The 17439-nt window shown below is 36.6% G+C and overlaps 1 protein-coding gene across 7 annotated transcripts in view; it reads left to right on the top strand.

The window, feature by feature from the left end:
- The window catches only part of QTGAL (queuosine-tRNA galactosyltransferase), a 137562-nt gene that overhangs the window by 4905 nt on the left and 115218 nt on the right, over window positions 1–17439 (top strand). For all 7 annotated transcript variants that reach the window (XM_060688647.2, XM_087887251.1, XM_034408434.3 and 4 more), the window contains exon 4: window positions 7935–7999. In XM_060688647.2, the coding sequence (XP_060544630.1) occupies window positions 7935–7999 (65 nt within the window). The remainder of the gene's footprint in view (window positions 1–7934; window positions 8000–17439) is intronic.

Here is a 17439-nt window from a genome sequence, read left to right as displayed (position 1 = left end):
TGTTTTAGGCTGGGAAGAAGCCAGTCCGGTTGTATGCTAGACTGAAAAGTATGAATAATGTTAAATTTGTGATCCCAGCCAAAACAAATAGCTCCAGTGTTGTTGGAAATGGCTGGAAAGTAACGGATTCAAGTTGAATTGCCAAGTGTAACCACTCTAGAATGGAGAGCAGTTTGTTGGGGTGTGAACTGTGAATGGTTTGTATTAAGTTTTAAAGCTGGTGTTTTAAAGTTGTTATACTTTTTGGGTGAGATGGCTAAAAAAAAAAAGCAGGAGAAAAATATATTGCATTTAGAAAATGTTATTAAGACATTTTAATTTGTTTCCACTTTAATTTTTGTAAGCTTATAAACACTTTATGCAATGTCTAATACAATCAGGATTGCCTTTTTCTATTAAGATTATTTGGAAGGTGCAATTAAAAGGCTGGAAAATGTGCTAGGGATATGCTAATCATCTCTTTCTCTGTCACACACACATCTTTGTATAACTACCCTGTTTCTCCCAAAATAAGACATTCCCTGATAATAAGCCCAATTGGGCTTTTGAGCGCATGGCAATAAGGCCAAGCGCTTATTTCAGGGTTAAAAAAAATATAAGACAGGATCTTATTTTGGGGGAAACACGGTATGTATATATCTTTACAGTTTGTATATATTCTAATTATGAGAAAGAAAAATGTGACTTTGAGATGATGAAATGAATAAATGAAAAATAGAAGAAAATTATTTCTAAATACAGACAAACATCTTGTGTGTTTCCATTTTCCCAATATGTTACCATGACTATCCAAGTCTTTAACCCAATCCTGGAGTATTTTCTTTTCTAATAATTATGTTCATAGATGCACTGCTGGACCCATACTCCAGAAAATCACATAGCAGGAAAAAATATTGACTGAATTTAATACCTACTGAATAAAATAAATTGCCTGTAAAAATACTGTAAAATACTCCATTTATAAAATGTATGAATCTTTCATATGAATATTCCAACCATTTTTTTTTGCAGCCTACTCTGATAGGTAGGAACAATCAAAAGTGTATGCTCAAACACACACACACACTCTTTCATCCTTCCATCCATCAGATCCAAAACAACGATAACAACAAGGCAAAAGAAAACAAAAGGGCTAGGCTGGGATAAAGGTAATAGGTAGCTGTTTAAGGGAGAGAAGGTGACACAAAAGTGGGAATAAAATTTGATGGAGATGAGGCAAGGGAAAGAGAATGGACAGGAAATGGAAGAAAAGAGAGAACTCTTTTGGCAAAACAGAAAAGGTTAACATGTAGCATGCAAATAACTCATCCCAGGCATCCACTGCTTTTCAGCCATCTGTAATAATTTGAAACACCTCCCCCATTCTTATGTGGAAAAAAAAAAACTTGTTTTCCTACTTGTAATATATATGTGTCCATAAGCCAGCAGGGTTAATTGCATTTCACCTAGCATATCGTTCATTTGATTTCATTTTTTACTTTTTGTCTGCTGCAATAAGAAGACATGTGAGTGCTTTACATTATGCATTCAGTAATAGGGTTAAAAAAAGTGATACAAAACCTCAAGGAAACAATACATCCACAACATACTGGTCACACTACATTCCCAAAATGTGCCCACATTCAGCACATTCAATACCCCATTGTGGAAATAGGGGTAACTATCTCAGGAACTTTTCTGTTGGTTTGAAACCCAGAAATTTTAAGGAGAATGGACAGATGCTTTCAAAATTTGATTTTAATTACATATAGTGTACTCGTAATATTAAGACATAACTGTTTGTGGGGTCTTTTGGCTTAGTATGATTATCATTACTAACTAGCATTCTTGAGTGTTATAAAACCCCATAGCAACAAATAGCTTCGCATTAATTATTTATTTATTTATTTATTTATTTATTTATTTATTTATTTATTTATTTATTTTATTGAATTTCTATACCGCCCTACTCCCGAAGGACTCAGGGCGGTGAACAGCCATGAAATAAAACACATACATATACAAAATTTAAAATCGAATAAAATGAATTAAATGAATTTGGCTGAATTGATACCCATAATTTAAAATACCCATATTTTAAAATACAGTAAAAATTTAAAATTTACACTTAAAAGGGAGAAGATTTAGGCGAAGCCAGCTTGATGAAATAAAAGAGTCTTCAGCTCGCGGCGGAAGGTGCGCAGATCCGGAATCCTCCGTATCTCTGGGGGGAGCTCATTCCAGATCGTCGGTGCCCCCACAGAGAAGGCTCTCCCCCTAGGGGCCGACAGCCGACATTGTTTGGCCGACGGCACCTGGAGGAGCCCCTCCTGGAGGAGCGTACTGGTCGGTGGGAGGCTATTGATGGTAGTAGGCGGTCTCGTAAGTAACCAGGTCCTAAGCCATGGAGCGCTTTAAAGGTGGTAACCAGAACCTTGAAGCGCACCCGGAAGACCACCGGGAGCCAGTGCAGCTCGCGCAGGAGAGGTGTTACATGGGAGCTCCACGCTGCTCCCATAACCACCCGCGCGGCCGCACTCTGCGCCAGTTGGAGCCTCCGGGTGCACCTCAAGGGGAGCCCCATGTAGAGAGCGTTACAATAGTCCAGACGAGAGGTGTACCATTAATCACTTCTCTCAATATTACCTTCTTCCAAAGCCATGTTGGTTTGTTGGAGTTTTTTTTACCAGTAATATTAAAAAAGAAGATTTTTATCCATTTTTGAAACATACTGTGAACATATTGTGAGAAAATATTCCCAGAATAGTAGATGTTAAATACTTAAGGCTAATTAACCTACAGTTTATTCAGATTATCTCTACCTGTTCCTTGAATTGTTCAGTAATTCATTGAAGTTATTCCATATTTATGTTCACAAGCTTGGAATTTCATTCTTTAGACATGCTCCAAAAATGAAATTTCTCTTGAAACCAGTTTAACACTTTTAAAAGTTGACTATTTATACATTTTCAGAAAAAAAGTATTTATTTTGTGATTTCTATCTTAGTAGGATTAACTTTACTTACTAGGGTTAAAATTAATTAGAAATTAATTTTTAAATCTTTAAACTTTTGTCACATTGGAATATTTTTTAAAAAAATTCTACATTTATTTCTGCAAAATAGAAAAAATGTTTTTTTTTCTATTTACATTACTCTGTATTTTCTCAGGTTTTGCTATGTAAGTTTGAGGAAAGGTGTCACTTCACGCCTGGACTACTGTAATGCTCTCTACATGGGGCTCCCCTTGAAGAGCACCCGGAGGCTCCAGCTGGTCCAGAATGCGGCCGCGCGGGTAGTTATGGGAGCAGCATGGCGCTCCCATGTGGCTCCCCTCCTGCGCGAGCTGCACTGGCTCCCTGTGGTCTTCCGGGTGCACTTCAAGGTCTTAGTTACCACCTTTAGAGCAGTCCATGGCTTAGGACCGGAGTACTTACGAGACCGCCTTCTGCCACCAATAGCCTCTCACCGCCCAGTACGCTCCCATAGAGAGGGGCTTCTCAGGGTGCCGTCAGCCAAACAATGTCGACTGGCGGCCCCCAAGGGGAGAGCCTTTTCTGTGGGGGCACCCACCATCTGGAACGAGCTCCCCCCAGAGATACAGAAGATTCCGGATCTGCGCACTTTCCGCCGTGCCCTCAAAACATTCCTGTTTCAGCAGGCCGGCCTGGCCTAACTTTCCCTTTATATTGCTTTTTGATTTTATTTTAAACTGGGATGTCTTGAATTATCTAGGACCAGAATGTTTAGTATATTTTAATTGGTTTTTTATTATTAACGTTTGTATTACATGTATTTTTATCGTTCGCTGTTCACCGCCCTGAGTCCCTTAGGAATAGGGCGGTATATAAATTTAATAAATAAATAAATAAATAAATAAATAAATAAATAAATAAATAAGAAAAGGGATTGCTAGGTATAACTCCTTTTTAATATGTACATTTGAAGAGCCTTCTTTAGCTGGAAATGTTGATCCCTATATCCTTAGTGATTTAGTTTGCTGTAGTTATGAGTAGTTAGCATGTGTAGAGGGTATTTCCTTTGAAACAAGCCCCTCTCCAGCCCCCAGGGATGAAACAATGTGACAGTCTTCACATCTCGTGTTTACACTGGATTAAGATTCATTTCTGGTTCTTTTCTGTCATGGAAAAGGAACAAGAAAAACAAAAGGGAAAACCCCCCACAAAAGAGAGGGTCAGTGCTTTTAAAGAAACTACCACAAAACTACTTCTTTCCAAGAGTGAGGAATGTTAATATCTCATGGGGTCTTAGGTTTTTACTCCTGTGGCCATGGCAACGTGTTCTTTTCAGTAATGGAGCAGGCCTTACAAAATCGCCAAGGCCTGGCACAGACATTTGACTCTCCTCAGTAGAGCAGTATCACAATGCATTCCTTGCTCATGCCAAAGGCAAGATTCATAATCCTGTTTTAAAGTTTTTGTACAAAAAGAAATATCTGGAATCATAGTTGCCTTGATATCAAAAAAGGTTGTTGTGAACAGCTGATGGCTAAACTGTTTTAGTACCTTAAACATCTGTTTCTACAATATAATATTTTATTCTATAATAATCTACACTTCAACAGGTTGTTCCTCCTTTGCCCCAAATAACTTAATTCTTAAATCTCTTAATAATTATTTCACATGAACAGGTTGCTTTTTCTTTGGCTCAAACTCATCACCGCTCACTGTCTTGTCTGTTTATTTTCATTTCAAGGTTTATTTCATTTTTTTAAAAAATATTTTTGCATTATAATTATTTTAGTTGATTAAGTTGTAGTAATTGAATAATTATTCTTCATTGGTCCAGTGTATATTTTTTATTGTCTAATAATACGAGTTAGCTGGGCAAAGTATGAGTTAAAACTCATTTTAAAGAAGTCCTATGAAAAACAGCATAAAATACCATAAGAACAAATGTGCAGAACAAAATACTAGACACAGGGTAAAATGATATATACAGAATAACAGAGATGGAAGAAGTTAAAAGACCTTGGAGGTCTTCTAGTCCAACCCCCTGCCCAGGCAGAAAACCCTACACCACTTCAGACAAATGGTTATCCAACATCTTCTTAAAAATTTCCAGTGTTGGAGCATTCACAACTTCTGGAGACAAGTTGTTCCACTGATTAATTGTTCTAACTGTCAGGAAATGTCTCCTTAGTTCTAAGTTGCTTCTCTCCTTGATTAGTTTCCACCCATTGCTTCTTGTCCTGCCCTTAGGTGCTTTGAAGAATAGTTTGACTCCCTCTTCTTTGTGGCAACCCCTGAGATATTGGAACACTGCTATCATGTCTCCTCTAGTCCTTCTTTTCATTAAATTAGACATACCCAGTTCCTGCAACCGTTCTTCATATGTTTTAGCCTCCAGACCCCTAATCATCTTTGTTACACTTCTCTGCACTCTTTCTAGAGTCTCCACATCTTTTTTACATCGTGGCGACCAAAACTGAATGCAGTATTCCAAGTGTGGCCTTACCAAGGCATTATAAAGCTCATATTTAAATGGTTGTCCACTAGGACTCCAAGATCCCTCTCACGGTTACTACTATTGAGGAGGTACCACATATACTGTACTTGTGCATTTTGTTTTTGTTGCCTAAATGTAGAACCTTACTTTTTTCACCATTTTTCACCGGATCTGGTCCCCGGGCCTTGAGTTTGACACCCGTGGTCTCCTGCTTGAGCAGTGACTTGGATTAGAAGACCTCCAAGGTTCCTTCCAACTCTGTTATTCTGACCTTCTGATTGGCAAAAACTTTGGATAATAATGCAGCACTCTACATAAATAAATTGTGAATTGCTGGTTTTCCATGGCATCTGAACAAGGTAAAACCTTGATTAAATGAAATTTGAATGGTAAGAGTGTCCATTCAATCTGAATCTGTGCAATTAACATAATATTTGCATATATAAATTAGTGTAATTAGTGTAAAATACCAATTGCATACTTACACAAATGTGCATTGATGCAAATCATATCAATTGTATACAGTACCCTGCTTTGGAAATACTTGGCTTTGCCCATTGTTTGGAAATGAAATGTTAAATACCGTAAGTTTTTTCCTCTTGTGTCTGAGGTTTGGACCTTTACTACAAATGGAGCTTTACTATAATGCTTCTTTCAAAATATAGAAAGAGAAGGAAAACTTTGTCATTTCATATGGATGCAAATCAGGATATATTTACAGTGGGGCAAAAAAGTATTTAGTCAGCCACCAATTGTGCAAGTTCTCCCACTAAAAAAGATGAGAGAGGCCTGTAATTGACATCCTAGGTAGACCTCAACTATGAGGGACAAAATGAGAAAACAAATCCAGACAATCACATTGTATGATTTAGAAAGAATTTATTTGCAAATTATGGTAGAAAATAAGTATTTGGTCAATATCAAAAGTTCATCTCAATACTTTGTTATATATCCTTTGTTGGCAATGACAGAGGTCAAACGTTTTCTGTAAGTCTTCACAAGGTTGGCACACACTGTTGCTGGTATGTTGGCCCATTCCTCCATGCAGATCTCCTCTAGAGCAGTGATGTTTTGGGGCTGTTGCTGGGCAACACGGACTTTCAACTCCCTCCAAAGGTTTTCTATGGGGTTGAGATCTGGAGACTGGCTAGGCCACTCCAGGACCTTGAAATGCTTCTTACGAAGCCACTCCTTTATTGCCCGGGCGGTGTGTTTGGAATCATTGTCATGCTGAAAGACCCAGCCACGTTTCATCTTCAATGCCCTTGTTGATGGAAGGAGGTTTGCACTCAAAATCTCACGATACATGGCCCCATTCATTCTTTCCTGTACACGGATCAGTCATCCTGGTCCCTTTGCAGAGAAGCAGCCCCAAAGCATGATGTTGCCACCCCCATGCTTCACAGTAGGTATGGAGTTCTTTGGATGCAACTCAGCATTCTCTCTCCTCCAAACATGACAAGTTGTGTTTCTACCAAACAGTTCTACTTTGGTTTCATCTGACCATATGACATTCTCCCAATCCTCTTCTGGATAATCCAAATGCTCTCTAGCAAACTTCAGACAGGCCCGGACATGTACTGGCTTAAGCAGGGGGACACGTCTGGCACTGCAGGATCTGAGTCCCTGGCGGCGTAGTGTGTTACTGATGGTAGCCTTTGTTACGTTGGTCCCAGCTCTCTGCAGGTCATTCACTAGTTCCCCCTGTGTGGTTCTGGGATTTTTGCTCACCGTTCTTGTGATTATTTTGATCCCACGGGGTGAGATCTTGCATGGAGCCCCAGATTGAGGGAGATTATCAGTGGTCTTGTATGCCTTCCATTTTCTAATTATTGCTCCCACAGTTGATTTCTTCACACCAAGCTGCTTGCCTATTGCAGATTCAGTCTTCCCAGCCTGGTGCAGGTCTACAATTTTGTTTCTGGTGTCCTTCGACAGCTCTTTGGTCTTCACTATAGTGGAGTTTGGAGTGTGACTGTTTGAGGTTGTGTTATACTGATAACAAGTTCAAACAGGTGCCATTAATACAGAGGACAGAGTGGAGGACAGAAGAGCCTCTTAAAGAAGAAGTTACAGGTCTGTGAGAGCCAGAAATTTTGCTTGTTTGTAGGTGACCAAATACTTATTTTCCACCATAATTTGCAAATAAATTCTTTCCAAATCAGACAATGTGATTGTCTGGATTTGTTTTCTCATTTTGTCTCTCATAGTTGAGGTCTACCTATGATGACAATTACAGGCCTCTCTCATCTTTTTAAGCGGAAGAACTTGCACAATTGGTGGCTGACTAAATACTTTTTTGCCCCACTGTAGGTGCTCAATCCAAACTATAGCTGCTTAATGAGAATATACTTCAGATCTATTTTGGAAAGAATGCTAATTTATATAGGTATTTAGGATTTTTAAGTTTAATGTTACATAATTTCAAGTATAAAATATAAATTGCATTTATTTTCATATACTGTTTTGACTTTATTTTATCAACAGTTGGCTTTGCTAAAAATTGTGCTATTGATCAGAGCTCGGGGGAGTATCTCTGCTTTCTGGACTCGGTAAGTCTTTTCCAGGAATTGTTTATTAAATATATAATATAAAGATGTATATTCTCAACTATCTTGTTCCTCCCTTTTTCGTATTGTATAATTATGGCTGATAGTTTTCGATTGCTTTATGTGTGTTTCATGGAGAATTATTTGATACATTCTGTAGCTATTTCTACATAGACCTTTAGTTATTAAAATAGGATTATAAAGACTATAATGTCACCAAAAATGAAGGTTGCTGAGGTTCCCATAAATAGCTAGTGGGCCACATGTTTTTGATTTTTGATTTAATGATCAAAATTGAAGTGACACACTCCATTGATTTGTAACAGTTTGGAATGTTACAAACTATGACATTGCTTCAGGCATAAAGTACTATAGTAAGACAATTTTATTCAACAAGGTGCTCTACAAATGTTTTTGATTATTGTTCCCATAATTATTATGGTTGATTTTCCTAGTGTTTGAACCTTTCCAATTCCTTTTTATCCATATAATGTAAGAGTTGAATAGGTGGTACTTTCACTTCAAGTCCAATATATTTGATAAAAAATATTTATCTACTAGCTCTGTGAGAAAACTTAGTTGTGGTCCATGAGGTCACAACAGCATTACTACCTAGTACTTTCAGATTCTTAGAACAATGGAGCGGGACTTAAATGGGTTACGTTAAACATGTTCTGTTTAAATATTCAACATTGCAGGTAAGAGCTTCTACAAGTGAACCCAGAATTAATGAGATCATGTTTTCTAGGAGGATGAGTGCTTTAACTACAGCAACAAATGACACCTTTTCTTTTCCTCCAGAGATGTTCTCTGTGTTGCTGCCAGAAGCATGTAAGAATTTGGCAATTAGGAGGAGGAGGCTAATCTAGCAGAAATGCTGCTTTTGGCAGATTGCTATATTAGTTGTCTTGCCAGAATCATTTAGACCACCCAGTGCGCTTTTCCTTCTTTTACCTTAAAGGAGCCATAATGATGAGAACAAAACTAGAGACAATTAATTTCTAATATAAGTTAGCAAACAAGCTTTATTGAATTAGCCTACTGTATGAATAATTAGTCTTATATGTCTGCAGAGTTCTAACTTCAAATCCCTCCTTATCAAATATAAATTTGCGTCTGGCATTTTACATCTCTTCAAGAAACCCTCTGTACTGTAGATGCTTCTATTATAATATTGCTATCATGAGCAATTACAGTTAAAGTTGTTGGGATGGCTCATCTACATCACAGGTGTCAAACTCGCACCGGCATCACGTTGTTGTCACGTGACGTTTCACAGTGTTTTTTTCCCTTCGCGGAGCTGGAGTGGGCATGGCTTGTACATGATGCATCTAGCCCACGAGCCACCTGTTTGACACCCCTGATTTACATGATGAATGCATAAGAAGACACTTAAAACAATCAGAGTCTTTCAGGTATTAATTTTTGGTTCGCTATTGCTACTTCTCAAGAGTTACCGTATTTTCCGGCGTATAAGATGACTGGACGTATAAGACGACCCCTGACTTTTCCTGTTAAAATATAGGGTTTGGGCTATACTCGCCGTATAAGACTACCCCTCTTCCAACGCACACCAAATAAAAATTAAAAAACATCAACTGGCTCACCCACAATGTAAAAGCAGCTGTGCTAGACCCAAAATGGCCCCTGCAACAAGCAGGAACCTCTCATAGCCACAAAAACCCCCAAAAAACAACTTTCACACTTTACACACACACAACACAACACAACTGGCTCAACCACAATGTAAAAGCAGCTGTGCTAGACCCAAAATGGCCCCTGCAACAAGCAGAAACCTCACAGCCACAAAAAGCCCCAAAACCCAACTTTCACACTTTACACACACAAAATTCCACATACAGCTTTGTGAGATTTTGTGTGTTTGTGTAGTTAGAGTGAAACACTACAGAAACACACTAAATCTCAGAAAGCTGCACGAATATTATTTTATTTTATTTTATTTTATTTTTTATATAAAAGCAGCTAAATTTAAAACTTCCTAAACTTTAAATGGCTAGGTCTAAAAAAAAAACAACTAAAAAAACCCCAATTAACTATTTTTTTAAAGCTCCCAAAGGGGGAAAAAACTTATCCAATAGAACAGGGGTCTTCAACCTTGGCAACTATAAGACTTGTGGACTTCAACTCCCAGAATTCCTCAGCCAGCTTTGCTTTGCTGGCTGAGGAATTTTGGGAGTTGAAGTCCACAACTTCCTGCCTGCTTGATTGCAGGCAGGGAGTTGCTTGCTGATGGAATGGATTCAGGCAAGCAAAGCAAGGCAAGCGTTGCGACTAGCAGCTAAGGTAAGCAAGCTGGAGGGGGAAAACTTTTTTCCTTTTACATGGCTTTGGCGATCCAAGCTGAGTTGCCTGATTAGCAGGCAACTCAGCTGGGATGGTCAGAGCTTGGCTCATCAGAGCCTTTCGGGCTGGTCTGCCTGGTTACAGGAGAACGACACCAGGCGTATAAGACGACCCCCGACTTTTGAGAAGATTTTCATGTGTTAAAAAGTCATTTTATACGCCGGAAAATACGGTACCTAAAAATGTATCTCTAATGTGGTAAGCTTATTTAGAAAATCTTGAAGAAATTACATTTTCTTTAGTCCCCTTGACAGTTCACCAGTACATATTTTTTACATTGGATTAATATCTGGGCTACTTATTGGTGACTAACTGAATTAGTTGGCCAATGAAACTGGGACATTAATCCCAGTTAACATTTGTTCCCCATTCCACTCTTTTTCCCTTCAAAACTAAAAATCAAGTTTGAGGATCTTCTAGAGTTTAAAGCTTATGTCTACTTTATTAGTGGAGTAATTATTCTCTCTTGGATTAGCTAGCAGTGTTTCTTGGTTTGAAGGTATCTTATCAAATACTGGATCCCTGCCAAATTCTGCTTTTGCCACTGGATTTCAACAGGGTAACCTTGGATTGCTTGTGTGACTTGAGTTCTAGGAGACTGGTTCTCTGTTGTCCATCTCTACTGGGCAATAGTGACAATAATCACTTTGGCTGGCAGATATAAAGGAGTACATGAGATTACCATATCCCTGTTTCCTGATACTCATAATCTTATCCCCCCCCCCCCGCCTTTGGTTGCTTTTGCTATAGTGTTGTGTTGAGAGTGACAGTATTGAAATATTTGCTTCCTGGAAACTTTGCCTTCAGCTGTACTTTTCTGTTAATTTTAAACTACAAATGCTCTCTACGAGGCTCAGGACAAAACATAAACATAAATTCAGGAAAAAACATGCACTGCAAGTATCTGTTTCCTGAATATCATGGAGATTTTATTTCAAGTTCATAAAAGAAAACTAAACTAAACAACAGCAGGATGAGGCCTATGGCCCTCATCAGGAGATTGACAGATCCTCCCAAAAATATGAGGATTGTCTTTTTCTTTACTCATTTTTTCTCTTTGTTTTCTGATTAAATATAATATTCTGATTTTTTTTAGATGATGTCTTTGACATCTGTCCTCTGGGAAGTTAAATTGAGAATTTGGGTCCTACCTACTTGTTCCAAAAAGAGATATCATCCATTAGGTGATGAATGTTCTTGAAGCGATTCTGTTTTCTCCTTCAGTGGAGAACATTTTTTGTTAATTTATCCTTACTCATTCTGCTATTTTGCTTCTGAATATATAGCAAGAGATATTTGATTTGCTTAAGTCCTGTGATCCTTGCTTTACCCAAAACATGAATTTGACTATTTTTTTTCTTTTTTTTCTTCTTCTCTCTTTTCTTGTCTTGATGGCTATCAAGTTAGCATAACATAATCAGAACAAAGTATGTTTGACTGTGAGACCATACTTTTTGATGACCCTGAGCTGTGGAGAAAATGCATCAGTAACAAAGATATTCCTATAATTTTAATTTCCTTATTTACCATATTTGTGTGCTATTTCATGAAAGTAGGTTACAAAAAAATCAATTCCCAAATGAAAATAATTTTATCAAAACAAATATAATTGCACCTATGGTAGATTCATATTTATTACCAGTCTTCTTGTCCTTCTTTGAATGTTCTTTGGAGAAACACTAGGTTTTTTTTTAACTATACGTTGATGAATATTCTGAGTCATCCATGTAAAATTGTCTCGAAAATTGAATCATGGACTCATTTTTTGTTGGTTTGAGATGTTTTGCTGCTTGTCCAAGCAGTTTCTTCACTCACAACTCTCTGTTGAACCAACTTGTTCAGACTGAGGAAGCTGCTTGGATGAGTAGTGAAAATGTCTCAAACCAACAAAAAATAAGTTCAGTTGCCATGATTCCATTTTCCAGACTTTTTACTAATTTTCAAAATATGAATAAGGAAGACGCTAGTCTAACTTCGAACGATTGAGGGCAAAAGAAGAAGGGGATGGTAGAGAATGAGGTGGCTGGATGGAGTCATTGAAGCAGTCAGCGTGAGCTTAAATGGTCTCCAGGGGATGGTAGAGGACAGGAAGGCCTGAAGGAAAGTTGTCCATGGGGTTGTGATGGGTCGGACACGACCGCAGCTAACAACAACAACAATTCTAACTTCAGGAAGCACTTGGTGAATTAGAACTAGTGTCAGGAAACACAGAGTTAACTGTACCAGTCTAATTGAATTTTGATCCATTGAGGCAGAGGAGAATGAGTCAATATGGTAAAATGGCTAGAATACTGGACTAGGCCAAGAAAAATCAGGTTCGAGCCCAACCTAAGCATTGGAAGCTCATTGTGTGATTTTGGACCAGTTTTTGTATTAGCCACCTTTCCAGTATATGGGGAAAATTGAAAGAGAAAGTGTTGGTCATTGAACTGAAGGAAAAATGGAAGTAACTTCTAATTGATAAATTTCTGATGAAGCAAAAAATATCCAGGATATTCAGTCAGCAGCTGTGCCCATGCTATTAGTGGACAGAATATTAGATTTATGCACAAATGCCTTATTAAGAACATATGTGTATTTTAAAAGACTTCAAAACAGCTAAAGCAAGCTATCTTTACAACAAATGCTTGAACAGTATTAATTGCTCTTTACTATGGCAACAGTAATTGCGCTAGATGAAATTTATAGTTTAAGAAGCTGCTGAATACAGATCTAATCCGCCAGTTTCCCAGTTCTTGGGAGGCAGCTTTGTGGATATTTGAAATAATATTTTGTAGAAGTCAAAAATGTAAACAGTATTTTTAAGTCAAAATACAGAAAATGTCAACATGCACAGATATAACCATATTTATAGAATGAAGCAATTACTTCACTGACTTCTACATACTTTGCAAATTGCTAAAATGGTGCAGTTGTCTTAGTTTCTCCATAGTTAGACTAACTATGTTCTGATTTTTTATTGAACAAAAACTGGCAATTTTGTCATGTGAAAGGTTAAATCATGATTTAAAACATAATTATTTTCACAGACTTAATGTCGTATCTGATCATGGACAACTTTATGTTAAAATGGAGATGGAATAGATGGATTTTTTTAAATTATCTTTTTCCTTGGTGCAGATATAATAATGAACTAGATAACTATCGAAATATTTTACAATTAATTGAAGTCTTAGATGATAAAATGTGTTCATCTGATCAACATGCAAAATCTCTGCTTGCCTATACAATACAATATGTAGTATTTCTGATGGAACAACATCCATATTCCTGTCAGCAATGTTTTTATTTGCTTTCAAAAACCGAGAAGTATTGTGGAAGTAGTAACAAGAAATATGTTTTTCTTTAATTTTATGCCTTTGAAAATTCTTTTCTACATAGCAGCTATCCATGGGGGAAACAAGGGGTGTCAGATTGACAAAAACAGTGTTGTAATGCTTGATGGAAACCCTACTTCTTTTCTACATGTACAATATCATGATGTTGCACACTTGTCCAAAAGAGCTGGACTTTCCAACTCCCACTACAGTACTACTTTTGTCAGAATTAAATATATTTGATTGCCGCTGCACCGGAATATATGGAATCAGTTTTATGCTTTATCATTTAACCATTCCAAAACTGTTCCCAATCAAATGCTAATAATCTGGTTCCGCACAAGAACTCATCAGTTAGCCCATATCACACTGCCTCCCTTCTTCTCTATTCTATTTTGCTTAGTAGAAGAATTTTGAATTACCGCAATGTTTTAAGAGTTACTTTCCCACAATAAGTTAAACATCTGATTTGTTGATAAACAAATGGATGTTCTTCCCATTACTTTCCGTGTTTTAAGAGTACAGAAAGAAGAGAAACATTCCTGAAATTGATATACATCTAGGAATTACTTTCTATTCTTGTTTAAAACAGTATCTTAATACTATGCAATAATTTCTGAAAACAAATGTTACCAGCTGTGAAATTTAACTTTGTCTATGATTGTTTTTATGTACCTTTCTTACTTCTCACTTTCAGTTCTCTAAATTGGTAATGAATTATCCAGAATAAAATGCTGGTGTCACTCATGTGGAATGTGTCTGAATATGGCCAAAACAGAATCTTGGGAACTGCAACTATTAAAAATGTGAGAGGGAGTTTTTATATATTGTAAATGTGCGGGAATTTTTTTTTTACCTAACTTGAATACTATTCTGCAATATTGACTGCATGATAAAATTGGTAATCAGCCTTGGATAATTTTGGCTTATTAGAATTTTATGATAATTGCTTTCCATTGAATGACCTCATTTTTAACAGAAACAATATTTAACTAGTTTAAGTATCTCTTTAATTTTAGTGGCATATTTTTTTGGGAGTATAACCTAAGTTTCTAAATTCTTCATTGGAAATAAAATCAGTAGTCTCTTAATTATTTTAGTATAGTTAATTGATATTTCTGCAAGATGCTGTATTTCGACTGTAAAGTAACATAGCTGATAGCAGAGTCTTTATGTTGTGCACTGAATTGTATGGATAATACAATTGCATAGAATATAGTACAATATGAATAGAATCTCTTATGGAAATACCAACAAGAAGTGGGCTACGTATCTTTTTAAAGGATTATGAGGTAAGAAAGCATTGACCACCTTACAAACTTATATTAGCTTTTTAGAAATCCCTGATATGAAATAAAAATCCTATATATTTGCCTTATTTCAGCAATTTCTTACCTTCTAAATGTGCAGAAAGAAAATATGTTCTCAATAAATGTATTTTATGGATTATTTTGCATAATAGCTATAAATAAATATAAATGATTTATCCAGTCTACTTTCACCTAATACCCTGTTTCCCTGAAAATAAGACCCAACCAGAAAATAAGCCCTACCATGCTTTTTAGGATGCTCGTAATATAAGCCCTACCCCCAAAATGAGCCCTAGTTAAGATTGTCAGCCAGCCAGACACATTTATTATTGTTTTTCCCCCAAAATAAGGCCTAACTGGAAAATAAGCCCTAATGCAACTTTTGGAGGAAAAATTAATATATAGACCCAGTCTTATTTTGGGGAAGACACCCTTATGTTCAATTTTTCCTTGGAATGAGCTGATCTGAACATTCTAATCTTACATATCTGAACATGTGTCTTTCAAAACAGGAGGTGGTTTTGGAAATATCCCTACCAGTCCTGGGATGCTTGGATTAGTCCATTTGGGAGAATATTTTCAAAACAAAACCCATTGTTTTTGTGCATATCTGATGTACATTTTTATTACTTAAATTCAAGTCAAATTCTTATGCCACAGTTTTAGTTGCATTTTATAGAGAACTGTCCTTCAAAAATATGAGGTTCTTTCACATGATACTGTCTTCAAGTCCTGGCTTATATTTCTGAAGTCCAGGGCAGGATCAACCATATATTTTCCAGTGTTATGCTTTTTTGCTAATCTCGTATTTTGTCAATATTTAATAAAGTCAAGAGTGGCATGGTAGCCTAGTAGTGAAGATGCTCACCTCCCACTTGGAAGGTTGAGAGTTAAGTGCTAAGTATTAGGAGGTGTTTCTCTTCTAGGACATAAAGAAAAATATCTGCTGCGAACTCTGTGACATCAGGAAGGGCATCCATCCAGTAAACGGTCAGCTCCATCCATTCACCCCAACTCTTCCTTAAATTAAGGCACTATAGGGTCATAAAAAGGGAGTTTTTAAATAGCTAAATGCACAAGTTTTTATACTATGTAGAAAAGAATTACTATGAAATATTTATTACAGTATTAGGTTCTGTCTCAGTAACATTACTGCATTTTTTTGTTTTAAGATGTGTACAGTCTTTGCATTGACAACTGCATTGATTGAAATCAGAAACTGAAAATGGAAGTGGACTGTTGAGGGCAAAATCTTGAGAGTACGCTGACATATTTAAAAGTGGGTTGAAAAGCACAAATATAAGTAATTTAAAGGCTATGAGATGTATTTTAAATCCTGTAATCAATGGATATTACAACCTTTTGTTCAATTAAGAATAACCTGATTAATGAGGGTTTTTTTTTTTAGATTATATAGCACAGTGCTTTTAAAGTAAGGCTTATTGAAATCCTTTCAATTTCAAAATGAGTTCTACAAAACTTTAAATCGTTGCTTGATGTATGTCCATTGAATATATGCTAGTGAGTTTCGTGTTATCTGCTTCTGTATTAATATTCTATCTCCTCATAATCATCTATTTAAATGGTCGGATAAATAGATCATCTTGAGACACCTTTGGAAAAGTCTTTGTGCATCTTCAATAGAGAAAGACTTTTGACTGTAGCTTTTCTACAATTGATAATCTGTTTTATTTATTTATTTTCATTTATCTTTAACCTTGAAATAATTACATGGAGCTACCAGCACAGATTGTTTTCCTTGTGTTATTACTCTGTCTCTGTGTTTGGTATTCAGTTGTACTGGTTTAGTTTCAAGGCCATTCACTCCCTAGAAGAAGGAAAAACAATAGTTTAGTTTGGCTCCAAAGTCTTTTAATCTCTTTCCCTCAGATTAGGGGCTGATTTTCTATATTTTCTGGCTATTTAAACTTTTGGTTGCTTTCTTCAGCACAAGACATACCTATATGGAAGATTTAGATCCTCCTTTCTGTAGCATATATAAGAAACAGGGATTTTGTCAGAATTTCCACCATTTAAACATCACAAGGTAATTATTCACATGCTACAGCCAAAGCATAAGAAATGAAAACGAACAGCTGAAGTACATAGAAGACCATTGACAAAGCTTACATTGGTATCATGTGGAAATATATGTAGAGACATATATGTTGATAAGCATTTATAAATTCTACAAATTTTGTAGGATCAAGTAGTAGGCTGAAATGGTCAAATTCTGGATTGTATTACTTATTACTGCCCAATATCTGTCTCCTCCTCCCGACTGGTGGTAAACTAGTCTGGTATTCAACAGTATTCTGCTATCATGTTTCTAGAATCTTTGTATCTACGTATGCAAAGCTGAGACTCAACATCTATCTTACTTTTTATATAGCTGAAGAGAGAAGTAAAAATATTCTTTCATTTTTGCCAGTGTTCTTAGCTCTTCTATATT

The sequence above is a fragment of the Pantherophis guttatus genome, chromosome 2, assembly GCF_059756535.1.
Source record: "Pantherophis guttatus breed Tessera chromosome 2, ASM5975653v1, whole genome shotgun sequence".
NCBI classification, from domain to species: domain Eukaryota; kingdom Metazoa; phylum Chordata; class Lepidosauria; order Squamata; family Colubridae; genus Pantherophis; species Pantherophis guttatus.
This window is presented reverse-complemented; position numbering and strand designations above follow the sequence as displayed.